This window comes from Sorghum bicolor, chromosome 3 (genome assembly GCF_000003195.3).
Source record: "Sorghum bicolor cultivar BTx623 chromosome 3, Sorghum_bicolor_NCBIv3, whole genome shotgun sequence".
NCBI lineage: Eukaryota > Viridiplantae > Streptophyta > Magnoliopsida > Poales > Poaceae > Sorghum > Sorghum bicolor.
Window position 1 is genome coordinate 60595350 of NC_012872.2, and position 14507 is coordinate 60609856.

Here is a 14507-nt window from a genome sequence, read left to right on the forward strand (position 1 = left end):
CTGATCACCAAAACACTGTCCATCAGGCTGTCTGTACACATTGATGACCTCATATCCAACTCCCAGAGTGCATTTATCAAGGGACGTTACATCTAGGACAATTTTATGTATGTGAGGAATCTAGCAAGGGCTTATAATCGGACTAAGACGCCGGCTCTTCTTTTCAAGCTAGACATATCCAAAGCATTTGATACAGTATCATGGGAATACATGCTTGAACTCCTTGAGCACAGAGGGTTCAGCTGTAGATGGAGAAATTGGCTAAGCCTCTTGTTTTGCACCTCTCATTCCTCAGTCTTGCTCAACGGCGTTCAAGGTGAAAAAATTAAACATGCAAGAGGCTTACGCCAGGTGACCCATTATCGCCATATCTATTCATCTTAGCCATTGATGCCTTGCAAAGGATCTTGGATGTTGCTACAGAGGATGGAGTTCTAAGCCCTCTGAGAGGAAGGTTTGCTAAACTCAGACTATCTCTTTATGCTGATGATGCGGTGATCTTCCTCAATCCTGTACAAAGCGAGGTCTGTGCACTGTTCAAAATTCTAGAGCAGTTCGGGAAGGCTAGCGGACTGAAACTCAATATTGCCAAGTGCCTGGTTGCTCCTATCAGATGTAGCGGACTGGACCTGGACCATGTTCTTGAGCCATTCCAGGGACAGCGGGTATCCTTTCCAATCAAGTATCTAGGACTATCCTTAACGCTTGGCCGTTTGAAGCTGGTGCATGTTCAAAGCACCCTTGACAAGGTGAAATCGAAGCTAGCAGGTTGGCAGGGGCGGCTTTTGAATCTTGCTGGACGACGAGAACTAGTGTGTACTGTCCTCAGTGCAGTCCCAACTTACCTGCTCACTGCTCTCAAGGTCCCCAAAAAACTAGCTCAAGAAATAGACAAGGCTTGGCGCCGCTTTCTTTGGGCTGGTGACAACGAAATCTCGGGCGGGAAATGCAAAGTAGCCTGGCCTATGGTAACTAGGCCGACCGAATTTGGAGGATTTGGTATCATCGACCTGGAAAAATTCAGTCGTGCTCTGCGGATGAGATGGTTATGGTGCTCCTGGACAGAACCGCAACGGACATGGGCAGGAACTACTATCCCAGTGGACAGCGTCGACATGGCTCTCTTTGCAGCCGCAACAACAGTAACAGTCCACAATGGCCGTCGAGCTTTGTTCTGGCACTCCTCTTGGGTCCATGGCTGCAACCTGTCATCCCTGTTCCCGTTACTCTACAATCACAGTAGGCGAAAGAACAGGACGGTGCAGGAGGCGCTGCACCAGGCGACCTGGGTAAAGGACATCGCCCATGATCTAAGTAATGACCTCATCGTAGAATTCTTTAAGCTCTGGGTACTTTTGCAGCCAATGAATATCTCGTTAGACAGCTCTGAAGAGGACTCTATCACGTGGAACCTGGAAAGCAGTGGCCGATACTCAGCTAAGTTAGCCTATAACATCCAATTTGCCGGCTCCATTCCATCCAATTTCCCGAGGCTAATATGGAGAATCTGGGCTCCTCCAAAATGCAAGTCCTTCCTTTGGCTTTTGCTACAAGACCGTCTGTCGACGGCGTCACGTCTACAAGTGCGCGGTTAGGAAAACAACTATTTTTGTGGCCTATGTATCAGGAACTTGGAAACTGCAGTGCACTTGTTCATCGAGTGCCCCATTGCTAGAAAGGTATGGGATCTGGTGGCCACCTGGAGTAACAGCATCAACCTAAAGCCGTCGCTGTGGTCTGAGCAAGGAGAGGTGGAAGATTGGTTCCTATCGATGGTGCAAGGAGGGAACAAAATGGCATATACTCTTGCAATCCTAACCACATGGTGCATCTGGAAGCAAAGAAATGCAGCAGTCTTCAGAAACTCCATATGCTCAGAGATGCAAATCTTCAGCACAATCAAAGATGAATGCTCCCTGTGGGCAAATGCGGGCGGCATTGCCCTCAGGCCTTTCACAGTTGTTTCTAATTTAGGGAGTAATTAACCTTGAATTCTTATCCACCTGTAGCAGTCTCCTATAGGTGGAAGCGCCGCTCGCGCATATGTTGTAAACTCTAGTTCTCCTTATTAATATAATGCCGGGTAACTGGATCTTTAAAAAAAAAATATTAAATCCAATAGTTTTGTTATGATAATGGAGTGTTATGATTCGCCACGGAATGAAGACCTTTGGCTCCATGAATTCTTTTGTATTTACGTCGTGGTCATGCCTATATATTTCTGTAGGTCCGGTCTGATCCGTTCCATGATGGCGCAAGTGCAACATGGCACACGGGTAGGCTGCTGAGCACGGCACCACTTCTGGGCGCGTCTCGAATATTTGCAAGTATTTTTCTAAAACTATTTCTCAACACATATTAATTGCGCGCGCATGCAGCGCGTTCAATTCCATGAAATTGACTTTGTTGACTGCTGGGCGTTTTGTAGTATGCTGCCACATGTGCCGTCCGTCCCACATGCAGCATGGCGCAGGAGCAAGTTCAAACGGCACGTCGGCATCTGCGTACTGAGCGTATGAGCGTACTATGTATTAGGCCTTGTTTAGTTCACTTCAAAAACTAAAAATTTTTCAAAATTTTCCGTCACATCAAATCTTACGGCACATACATAAAGCATTAAATATTAAATATAGACGAAAACATAAACTAAGTTTGCCTGTAAATCGTGAGACGAATCTTTTAATCCTAGTTAGTCCATAATTAGACAATATTTATCACAAATAAACGAAAGTGCTACAGTAAAAAATTTCGCATCTAAATAAGGGCTTAGTATTATATACTACTGTGGATCGCTAGATCTAAAAACGTCACAAATCAGAATCCAATTTTTGAAATCAAAGGAATCTTTATACTCAGATCATGAGCGGAATCTTTTATACTATACTCAGATCATGAGCGTATACTGACGTAAAATAATGAACGCAGCTGGGACCTTCCTTTGAATACACATCTTTATTATTATTTTCTTTTATTTCAGAAGTCGGGCAGACCGAACACCTTGATACTTCTCACGGGAGAATAATCTCAAGAATGATTGATACAATATTGTCTCAAGCAATTTATATTTTCATGGACGGCCGGAAATTAAAAGGGTCTTGAAAAAAACAGGAACAACTTGGCCTTGTTTAGATGCACCTAAAAATCCAAAACTTTATAAGATTTTTCGTCACATCGAATTTTACGGCAAATGCATAAAACATTAAATATAGAAAAAAGATAACTAATTACACAGTTTACCTGTAAAACACGAGACGAATCATTTAAGCCTAGTTACTCTATGATTGAATAATATTTGTCAAATAAAAACAAAGTGCTATAGTGTCAAAATCTAAATTTTTTTTTTGATCTAAACAATGACAGGCAGAGACAGCCATTAGCAGTATATAATCCTTCCAAGACGACGCCCTCATGCCACAATGCGCTGACAGCTGAGTCTCTGGTCTGGATCCAGTCGGTGGATGCCACATTGTTGCGTAGTCTCCCAGTCCCAGCGCGGGCCACGCTGAATGTGAGTGACGCGCCGTGGAGTATGGCAGAGACACCTGCACTGCACAGGGGACACGCCTTGGGTCTCAAGGCAGGATCACAATTCATCAGTTTCTCCCATATGGCCATAGCAGAAGTTTCAGATTCAGAACAGGCCTGTATTGAGGCCAACCGCAGCGCAAAGCAGCGGGCGAGACGGCGTGGAAAATGGGGGAAAATTTGAGGGCTCAGCATCATCACAAATTCAAGGCGAAGCAGCGGGCCGGTTTCTTGTCCGGTTTCTGCTCCGCGTCCCACAAACATAAACGCTGCATGCACGGAATTGCTAGCGAGACCCGAGTTTAATGCGTTACCAGATTGTCTTTTGCCTGCAGACGCGTACAGTAGTGAAATCCAGCTTATATACTTCGGCCTTCTTTAGTTCCGTTTTTTTATTTTGGTTACTGTAGTATTTTATTTTTATTTAGTAATTATTATTCAATTATAGATTAACTAGGCTTAAAAAAATTTATCTCGTGATTTACAGGCAAACTGTGCGATTAGTTTTTGTTTTCGTCTATATTTAATACTCCATACATATGCTGCAAGATTTGATGTAACGAGAAATTTTGAAAATGTTTTGGTTTTTAGGTAAACTAAACAAGTCCTTCGTTGTAGTTACATTAGGCCTTGTTTAATTCTAAAAAATTTAGGAAATCGATACTGCAGCACTTTCGTTTGTAATTGACAAATATTGTCCAATCATGGGCTAACTAGGCTTAAAAGATTCGTCTCGTAAATTTCGACCAAACTGTACAATTAGTTTTTATTTTCGTCTATATTTAATACTCCATGTATGCGTCTAAAGATTCGATGTGACGAAGAATCTAAATTTTTTTGCAAAATCGACATTGCAGCACTTTTGTTTGTATTTGATAAATATTGTCCAATCATGAACTAATTAGAATCAAAAGATTCGTCTCGTCAATTTCGACCAAACTGTGTAATTAGTTTTTATTTTCATCTATATTTAATACTCCATGCATGCGTCTAAAAATTCGATGTGACGGAGAATCTAAAAAATTTTGCAAATTTTTTTTGAACTAAACAAGGCTAAACAAGGCCTTAGCTTGTTCACTTCGAGTGAATTCCAGCATGTACTTTCTTGTTTCATCACAAGCTGGACGACACCCTGCTATGCGTCTCTCATAACGTTCGCACAACGGCACAACTCACCACCCAAAAACATAACACAACTATGGTCAAGAGCTCACCGGTTTCAATAGAAAGATTGATTTAAATAAAAAAAACATCATGTTTTGGCTACTAAAACTAATTTTACTCATGGTCCTTTTTGTCTATCCATCACGAACGAAAGGACGGGAACGAACGAGAGCTGAGTCCTTGTCGGCCGTGCAACTTTTTTTTTTTCAACTTCTTTTCCTATTTTGATGTCTTTTTCGATTTCTTCTTTTTCCAGTTTCAGTTAGTTATGTTCAGTTACATTCTCTTTACTCATCACGACAGGAGGAACGAAAGCCAAGTCACTATCGTCCATGAATTTTTTTCGATTTCTTTTCATGTTTCGAGGTCTTTTTCGATTTTTTTTCTCAGGTCATTAGGTTCAGTTACGTTTTCTTTATTCATCAAGCTCAACTAGATGTGTTCCATTTCTGTTATTTCCGCGTTCAACTAAATGTGAATGTGAAAAATATAAATCGGATTCACATTCACATTTAGCATTGAACTCCATACCTTTGATCGTGAAATAAATATTCCCACCTGCAAGTTATTATTATTAATATAGTTTTGATAAAACCAAAACTCGTATGTCACCGGATTTAGTTGACAGTCCAAAAATCAAATCGTGAAACTAGATCCTAAATTATGTCTACGAGCAAATATTTTTATGCTTAGCAATGTGAGAAAAAAAAAATCTATCGGGACCTTATTTTAGTTTGATACAAAGCTTAAGTATACATTGTCATATTATTGTCCATATTTGGTTATATTTTAGACGTCACAAAATAAATTATAGCTCTTATTTTTTATAAAAAATAGAAAACATAAATAAATAAATAAATATAAACGAGATGATAAAACGAAACTATAACTCTTGTTCCAGGTAAAAATGCTAATCCTTGCCTTGGGAAGATAGGAGTCTGGGTAAACCTAACGAAATTGACCCCCCCTCCCTCCGGCTAAAAACAAAATCGGATTCACAATTCCTCGCCGTCCCTTCCCCCTCCCATCGCTTGCCCCTCGCTCCTCTTCCTCTCCGCGCCGCCTCCCTTCGAATCGAAATCCCTCTCCGCCATGCCGAAGGGCGCCAAGAAGCGCGCCAAGCTCAAGAAGCAGCAGCAGCAGCAGGGCCACCCCGACGATGGCGGCAACACCAACAACGCCAGCAACGGCAACGGTAACGGCAGCGATGACAACAACAACGCCTCGAGCGGCCGCGACGGCGAGCACCACCTGCGGATCCCACCCAAAGTTTCTCGCGGTACGAATGGCACCTAACCCTCCTCCACCCTCTTTAAGCCGGAGCAGATCCGCGCGCCGCTTTCGGCACCAGCGGGGCGGGAATCACCTTTTCGCGTGCGGCGAGGGTGGCATTCGCTGTCGCCGCGGGTTTCCCCGCCACGCCACCATGTTCCCACCGGCCACCGGCCGCCGCTTTACGGGCTGTTCGCGCTTTCCTTGCTCCCTTCCTTGCGCTATATGTATGATGGATGCGTGTGGTTTCTGATGCTGTGCTTGTGTGTGTGGGTTGGCCCAGTGGATGCGAGCGAGGACTCCATGGAGAGCTCCGAGGAGATGGTGACCCCCCGGGCCGCCGCGTCGGAGCCGGACGAGGAGGAGAGGAAGGCCACCGCGGCCGAGGTGTCCGTGGAGCGCGCCGTCGAGGCGGACGTCGCCGGGTCTGGGGAGGTCATGGTGGACGCGTTTCCGCCGGAAACCGCTGGGCAGGAACGTGAGGGCAAGGTGGATGAGGCAGAGGTGGAGGTGCACGCTGCGGTGGCACAGGAACCAGAGGTGAAGGATGTGTTGGTGGCCGAGGAATCCGTGGTGCAGGAGCCAGTGGCTGATGCACCGGAGGTGGAGGCTTCAGAGGTGAAGAAGGAGGTGGCCAAGGTGCATCCCGTGCTTGAATCTGAGCCGAAGGTTGATGAAGTGGTGGTGGTCGAGGAAACGCCTGTAGCTCCTGAGGTACATGAATCAGAGGTGAAGGACGCCGGTGCTCATGTTGTGCTGAAGGAACCAGAGACGAATAGTGGCAATGTGGTGGTCAAGGACTCTGCTGAAGTGTCGCGATCGCAGGAGGATGTTGATGTGCATACTACAGAGGTAAATGGTGTATATGGTTTAGTTCTATTCATCTCCCACACTTTAAGCTGTGATTTCTGATTGGGTGGTTTCTATTTGCTGCAGGTGGCGCGTGGACCTGCAGTGGCAGCTTCAGTGCAGCGGGCAACATGCTGGAATTGCTGCGGCCTTTTTGATGCATTTACTGGTTCAGGGAGATAGATGAAGGTGAGATGGTTCTATACTTCTATATCTCATGATTGCGTTTTTTTATAATACTGTTGATTTTGAGTGGCATAATTCTTTTTTTTCGTATTTCTAAGCACACTGTAATTAGTGTCAAAGAAATTGGTGTTGGGGAAATAGGGTCACGAGTTTTACTGGTTAAGCCTTTGGAATATGATATGAGGTGCATATCTGAGTTCATCGTGCATAACTTTATTGGTGAGATCATTGCGAGCGCTGTTCAATGTCAGTGTATAAGTTATAAATATAATTTAACCTGCATTTTACATCTAAGGAACCTATAAAATTGCAAAGCGATGGTGTTTCTGTGGGTACTGAGCAAATGCTTTTTTCAGGGTGAACCTTTGGGCCATGAGATGCACTTTTGTACCTCTCACACATGGTTTAATAAATGGCTTGTGATATTCTTATCATTACTGTTAAATGTCATTGGTGAAGGTAGCAGCTAAAATTATTCCCTTAGCTTCTGCTTTTATTTAATAAGCCTTAGTGGCCCTTAGCTGTTAAATGTCTGCCCATATAGCTTATGAAGTTCACTTCACTTCATTTGCTGAGTTTTGAATGTAGAATATACTTTATCCAGTTATAAGCAGTGAAAGTCCAGAGAATTTACCAAACAAATTTTTTAATTCAACTATTGTGCTACTTCATGTAGCTGAAGAGTGCAAGTGAAAATAAAAAGGCTGATTGCACAGGTTAGGGGGACACAGTTAGATAATCACCATTTTATATATTCAAGTTCCGTGTTTTTTTAATCTATTTAATAATTCCTTTGAGACTATGGATTTATTTGTGGATTTTTTCTGACATTTTAAGGGAGTAACATTGTCTGCTATTGATTCTGAGTGTCCTACCATTGGTTCCATTTTCTTAAAAATGTGAAAACAATATTTTTATTGGCTTAGCATGATTGTCTATATGATGAATGGATGTATCATATCTTGAGAGATGGATGTTTTGGTATCTCAGTTTTTGTTAAAAAGCATCTCTGAGTAATATGAAAAGCTTCTATTGGCTTAGCATGATTTCCTTTTATTAACGTTGTTTTCCCAATGCTGATAAACTGCCCGTATAAGATAGTTTATACATTGTGGTGTAATACCTGAAACTTGCTCAAGTCGCACCATTTATTTGAAACTCGGTGCCCATGTCATGCACATGAAAACATCGCACGGAATTTGCACCCTACTAGAGGGCAGTCATATTATGGACATGAAAATTGACTTCCCAAGTTATTTTTGTTAATTGAGTTAAAACAGACTTGTGAATCCTCAAATAACTGGAGATGATCTATTGATTCTCTTCTACTTGGCAGCATAATGTGTATCTTTGTAAATAGAAGAAAGGGGCCAAGCACAAATGCCCAAACCAACATTCAGACATACAGAACGAAACTAAACAATCTTAAACAATTACCTGCCAGACTAGCTTTCTTTAATATGAAGGGCAGTCATATTATGGACATGAAAAATGACCTCCCAAGTTCTGTATGTTTCTTTGACTTGTCTATTTTTGTTAATTTTGTTAAAACAGATGTGAATCCCCAAATAACTGGAGATGATCTATTGATTCTCTTCTACTTGGCAGCATAATGCATCTTTGTAAATAGAAGAAAAGGGCCAAGCACAAATACCCAAACCAACATTCAGACATACAGAACGGAACTAAACAATCTTAAACAATTACCTGCCAGACTAGCTTTCTTTAATATGATGGCACCTGCTTGCTACATGTGGACTGAACTGCAATTGCGGTACTTATCAGTCATAACAAGAGTACTTGGTCGATTTCCCTTGATGCCTGTATGAGTATATGTATTTGTCTATGTTGTGTTCTATATATATCAATGTGCATATCAACAACTTGGTGAAAATGATTACAGCCAGTCCCGATAAATATGATTTGCTACACTTGCTATGTTTGTAGCAGCTCTGCTGGATACCGCTGTTCAGAAATAGACAATTGTTTTCCTGGCTTCTGAGGATGAGATGAAACGTATGTTTGGCAGTTAATTGATACTACTAGTAGTACTTAAGCATCACATCTAATATTCTCTTTTTTTTAACAGGGTTGGAATTTGAAGTCAAGAAGTTCAGTTCAAAGCTGATAAGCAGTTGTAACTAGACTCTGTTTGAATAGTCACATGAATGATGAAGCAGAAGGATTTGGGATAACATCGAGCTGATGTCTCTACTTTCTTCCTCCCTGTGTCTCTGCATCTGTGCAAAGTTACACGGGGTCGTGGTTAATATTCTTAATTTCCTTAGCATCCCCAACACCTAGCCCCCTTTGTCTAGTGTCGTCTAGGTACTGCTGTCCTTGTAGCATAAGAGTTGAAGTGGGTCGACCGTAAAGAAATTTTGCTGTTTCTGCCTTTATACTTATTTTTTCTGGGGCATCGTCTGCTATGCCCCTTTCTCTCATGGTTGTGACTTGTAAGGAGTATATTTGTTCGAACAATTTGAGATGGTTCTTTGAAATAGCTACAATCCGAGATTGCTGAGTGTCAGCCACTTTGGTCATAGTTTGACTGAATTCTGTGTTTGGTTCATAGCCATAGTTTATCGAACCTAACCTTTGGCAGAGTATGGTACTATGGTTGTCGCAAAAAAACATGGGACGAGCAAAATGCCTGGTAAAAAAATGATTTCATGAGGAGTAGGTAGCGGGTTAAGAAGGTTTGGCTTTCTAATTGTCCAAGTATGGTGATGCAAAGTGCTGCTATAAACTAAGTCCTACCTCCTCATTTTAAATTATGTAAATCGTTTTGATTTTTATAGTTTTATAGCTTTTTTTTTCTAGATTTATAACTTTTATTATGCATCTATAAATCTAGAATTACCAAAACGTCTTGTAATTTAGTATAGAGAAAGAAGTATCTTTTATCAGTTCGGGAACTAAATTGAACCGAGGAACAGTTCTAGGACTGAGCGATCACGAGGAAATGGAACAGGAAGAATGAACCGCTGAACAGTTCTAGGACTGAGCGGTCACGCAGGAAACGGAACAGTAAGATTGCTGACTGGACTGAGAAAACATTTAAATCATTAATGGCTGACTAGGAAAATGCTTGTCCAGTCGGCGGAAAGGAAAAGACCAAACGCATTTGCCCCACAGATCTTTTTCCCTCCGTGTCGTTTTAAGGAGCCGACGACGCGGCTCCACGCCATAATAGCGCGCCTGACCCGCTTAGCCCTTCGTTTTCGCCAAGCGTTTGTGGCCGGGCAAGGCATCTGACGACTACGGGGATGGACGGAGCCGGAGGGGGGCGAGCGGTGGCCACACAGCCATTACGGGCTTATGGCCAAGGTCGTAAAGCGACCTGCCCGATTTCCCTTCACCACATGTTCAACTGGTTTCAACGTTGGCGAATAAAGAATCTATACTACCGATCTACTGTACTACTGTATATAAAAAGACAGCTGGCAGCGCATTTTCTTTTCCTTTTTTTTTTGCAGATAAAAGTGGTTAATTCACGTGAATTTTGTCGTTGCCGCCTTTGCCGGAGAAATTCTGTTCTGCACACGTTGCGCTTTTGCTAGCCGTTCAGTCATCAGTCAGCGCTTTTGCTAGCCGTTCAGTCATCAGTCAGACAAGCAAAAATACACGTGGCCATGCCCATGCGGTAACATGAAACAACCCCTAATGATGCAGGGGATTTTCTTGTTGAGATTCGCAACATATATATATTTGTGGGTTCGCGGACAGAGGCAGAGATACTTGAAGTTTAAAGCCTCACCACAAGGAGAAAGAGGGATATTCGCAGGACCAGACCAGCAGCCGGGGCCACGTTTTCAGGGGCTCAAATCCGACAATTCGGTGACCCGTGCTGCTGGCTAGCTTCAGACTTTTTATAAGAGCCCCAGATTTTTAGCACGAGGAAGGAGTGAAGGACTAGAGGTGGAGTAGAGGCTGCGAAACGAAAAACAGAGGACCAAGCGTGGTGCAAGTGCAAATCATGAGCTCCCTGTACGATCTCTCCTGCTTCGCCGCTGGCCTTGCTGGTAATCTCCTTCTCCTTCTCCTTCTCCTACGCCTCTCAGGATTCCAAACTTGTGAACTGCCATGGAGACTGGGTCGTAGCTGAGTGATTTTCTTCCAATTTGCTAATTGGTCGCCATTGCAGGCAACGTCTTCGCCCTCGCCCTCTTCCTGTCGCCGGTGTAAGCTATACTGTCCAGCACACCGATCATTTCTTTCTGTTGATGAACTCCATGCTCACGAATGCGTCGCGTCGCTGTTCTTCTCCTCCTGCGTGTCATGCCATGCCAGGCCGACGTTCAAGAGGGTCCTCAAGGCCAAGTCGACGGAGCAGTTCGACGGGCTCCCCTACCTGCTGTCCCTGCTCAACTGCTGCATCTGCCTCTGGTACGGCCTCCCATGGGTCTCCGGCGGCGGCGGCAGGGCCCTCGTCGCCACCGTCAACGGCACCGGCGCGCTCTTCCAGCTCGCCTACATCTCCCTCTTCATCTTCTACGCCGACAGCAGGACCACTCGGGTCGGTAATTCAATTGCCTTGCTTTCCCCGTCCTGGACTTTTATTTTAACCAGCTGCCTCTTGCGGTCTTGCCGCCGTGTCTGACTGACACCGTACCATTCCCTCCCTCGACAGCTGAGGATCACGGGGCTTCTGGTGCTAGTGGTCTTCGCGTTCGCGCTCATTGCGCACGCGAGCATCGCCTTGTTCGACCAGCCGGTGCGGCAGCTGTTCGTTGGCAGCGTCAGCATGGCGTCTCTGGTCTCCATGTTTGCTTCCCCGCTGGCTGTCATGGTATGGATGCTGTTCCAAGCTATACTTCTTTCTTGGTCGATTTCTCCTTCTCCCATGCTGAATCTGTGTGTGTGAATTGTGATCATTGGTTTTTGAGTGCTTCGTCGTGGCTGTTCAGGGTTTGGTGATCCGCACCGAGTGCGTGGAGTTCATGCCCTTCTACCTGTCCCTCTCTACGTTCCTGATGAGCGCATCCTTCGCAATGTACGGTCTTCTGCTGCGTGATTTCTTCATATATGTGAGCACTCCATCCCATTCCCATCCAAATTTACTGTTTCATATAAATGACAACGCTAGCTATTCAACGCGTACCTCTCCGGCCGGCAGAGTAGAGAAATTGTGTCCAAACTGTACAACTCTTCTGTGATGGTAGTACAAAGTACAAACAACTGAATGAGAATAACAAGAGCTAAATTAAAATATCACAGAGTGAGGAGAAATTGGCGGTACAAACTGTATAACAAATGGTAGCTCACTGAATTATTCAATAGTAACATGTAGGAACTAATAATTTTTTATTTTAATTGTTACACACTTCACACATAATTTGGACCCATGAGCAAGAAAATTCACAAACTTCTCACAATCAAGATTGATAAAATGAAAACCCCAGTGGTATACTACTTCCACGGTAGTTCTCACATCATCATACGTAGATCATTGTCTGCACCAAACTCTGCATCCAGCCGGTTGTTCAGAGGGAGGACGATCACGGTCACCAATTTCTGGCCACCAGGATGAGATTCGATCCACAACAATCTATATGGATTTGGGTCGACCAGGGGCGAATCTAGGGGGGGTTCATCGGGGTCCGCCAACCTCGACGAAATCTATAAATTCGTTTATAAATTACTGTTTGGACTTACAAAAATTTATGTCACATAGTGAAGTTGACCTTCATGACCCCAACGATGTTTTCAGCTAGATTCGCCACTGGGGTCGACGCACCATGGATCTGAGAGGTGGTTGTTGGCATCACCCTGCCTTGCCATAGGACTGTTGTGGAGGTGTAAGAAGCTAATAATAAGTGGTATTTAATTAGAGAAATAGCCAAATTTTGACCAACAAATTAGTCCAGTTAAATGCAAATTTAGAGCATACAACTTGCATCAATATATTTGTGTTCAAAATTCTCCTAAGATGATATTGATTTTTTTAGTAATTGACTACATATTATAAGAGAAGCTAAGAGCCATTCACCAAAAAAGAAAAGAAAAGAGAAACTAAGGGTCAGAATCAACTTTGTATGACTTTTCCTCTGGTCAAATACGATTATCATTTCCGAAGGGGGTACTATTGTCGGAAGAAGAAGACGTCATTGCTGGGATCCACCATGGATCCGCCACCTCCGATCCATGAAGACATCCGAGCCACCCTGGGACCATTTAGGAGCACCAGTTGGGGTGTGGTTCCAATAATGGTACTCCATGGCCGGTTATGTTGCTTCATAGAATTCTATGATTGTGGTGACTCTAGAGAGTTGGTGGATACCTAGAGATCATTTACGGTTACGAGGTAATGACTCTAGCAAGTAAGCGGAGATCCAAGGATCTATGGTCGCGGAAGGTTTTTTAGGGTTGTGGTTTTTTCACCGGCTTGTAGGTGGCGTGTTGAGTAGTGTGTGTTTGTGTGTGTATATATATCCTTGTGAACTTAATTGATGAAAATGGTGCTTGTGCCGAGGATTAACAATGTATGTGTTGTTTTCAGTTCCCGAATGGGCTTGGAGTTGTCCTGGGAGCAATGCAGCTGGTGCTATACGCGTACTATAGCCGGAGATGGAAAAACAGCGGCTCATCTGCAGCATTGCTTGCCTGATCATAACTGAGTTGATCAGCCAATTGTCTGTGTCGTGGTTTGTATTCTGTCATCCTGGAGTTTTGGGAGAGGGGCGATTGAGACGATGTTTTGGAACGGATTAATCAACTACGTCTATGCGTTGTTTTGTCCTAGCGCCAATGTGACGTAAACGTTGTGGGCTTGTGTCCCATTGTTTCTCTTCATAACATATCTAGCGATAGCTGTTCTTCAATAACATTTTTTCTTGGAAGAATGGTATCTACAGTATTCTTGGAAAAGGGGAGAAGAGTTTTATGTTCCCTCCCTTTTTCAAGATGGCCGTTAGTTATTTTTAGCATCTTGTATATTATTTTGTGACACTTCTACTTGCACTCGACAACCACCGGAGTCTACATCAGACACTGGCTGATCTATGTGAAAGGACCGAATGGACAAGAGGGGTTGAATCGACCTCTAAAAAAATTTAAGTGGTAAATCTTAGCCTATACAACTAATTCTACTTACTTCAAACATGGTTAAAACCTAGTACTAAAAAGATTACAATAAAACTTGTCCTTATGGCAACACACTAAGTCAAGTCCTTAGTCATGTTCACTAAAATATAGTCCTTAATTGCGGAATGACATATGACTAAAAGCACATTAGCATATGGAGATTGAAATCTAGCTGGCAACCAAGATTCTTGCAACCAAAAAAGAGCACAAAGTTAGAACAAAAATGAAAATGCAAGAATTTAAAAGATGAAGAGGCAATTGAATTTTTCTCATGGTATCAAGTAGTTGCTTTAATCCATGTTGGAACCCCAAAAATTCACTAAGACTTAGTTATGCTCCCTTAAGCCATCACGAGCCTAAGTCCCCACTGATGAATACCTATTTCTCACTCTGGATCAATGTGTTTCAAACTGAGAACAACTCTA

The 14507-nt window shown here is 43.3% G+C and overlaps 2 protein-coding genes across 4 annotated transcripts; both read left to right on the top strand.

Annotated features, from left to right (window-relative positions):
* On the top strand, positions 5650-9552 carry LOC8059143. 3 transcript variants are annotated; one of them, XR_002451072.1, is made up of 5 exons: positions 5650-5968; positions 6245-6813; positions 6898-6999; positions 8944-9012; positions 9086-9552. XR_002451072.1 is itself a non-coding variant. In XM_002456165.2 (4 exons), the coding sequence occupies exons 1-3, from the start codon at positions 5782-5784 to the stop codon at positions 6991-6993; spliced, it is 852 nt and encodes a 283-aa protein (XP_002456210.1). In that variant the 5' UTR covers positions 5653-5781; the 3' UTR covers positions 6994-6999; positions 9086-9552. The 3 variants fall into 3 exon arrangements, 1 of the variants encoding a protein (XP_002456210.1); XR_002451073.1 differs by having other exon boundaries at positions 8947-9012; XM_002456165.2 differs by lacking the exon at positions 8944-9012 and having other exon boundaries at positions 5653-5968.
* LOC8059144 (bidirectional sugar transporter SWEET2b) lies at positions 10735-13925 on the top strand. Its single transcript, XM_002456166.2, has 6 exons — positions 10735-11021; positions 11144-11180; positions 11290-11515; positions 11630-11788; positions 11907-12026; positions 13499-13925. Exons 1-6 carry the CDS (start codon positions 10976-10978, stop codon positions 13604-13606), a joined length of 696 nt encoding a protein of 231 aa, XP_002456211.1. The 5' UTR covers positions 10735-10975; the 3' UTR covers positions 13607-13925.

Excerpts from the sequence above, each read along its gene's own strand:
- LOC8059143 (XM_002456165.2), top strand. The coding sequence starts at position 5,782 with ATGCCGAAGGGCGCCAAGAAGCGCGCCAAGCTCAAGAAGCAGCAGCAG. Across the intron at positions 5,969-6,244 it reads CCCACCCAAAGTTTCTCGCG|TGGATGCGAGCGAGGACTCC; the intron begins GTACGAATGGCA and ends GGGTTGGCCCAG. Across the intron at positions 6,814-6,897 it reads TTGATGTGCATACTACAGAG|GTGGCGCGTGGACCTGCAGT; the intron begins GTAAATGGTGTA and ends TATTTGCTGCAG.
- LOC8059144 (XM_002456166.2), top strand. The coding sequence starts at position 10,976 with ATGAGCTCCCTGTACGATCTCTCCTGCTTCGCCGCTGGCCTTGCTG. Across the intron at positions 11,516-11,629 it reads CCGACAGCAGGACCACTCGG|CTGAGGATCACGGGGCTTCT; the intron begins GTCGGTAATTCA and ends CTCCCTCGACAG. Across the intron at positions 12,027-13,498 it reads TGCGTGATTTCTTCATATAT|TTCCCGAATGGGCTTGGAGT; the intron begins GTGAGCACTCCA and ends TGTTGTTTTCAG.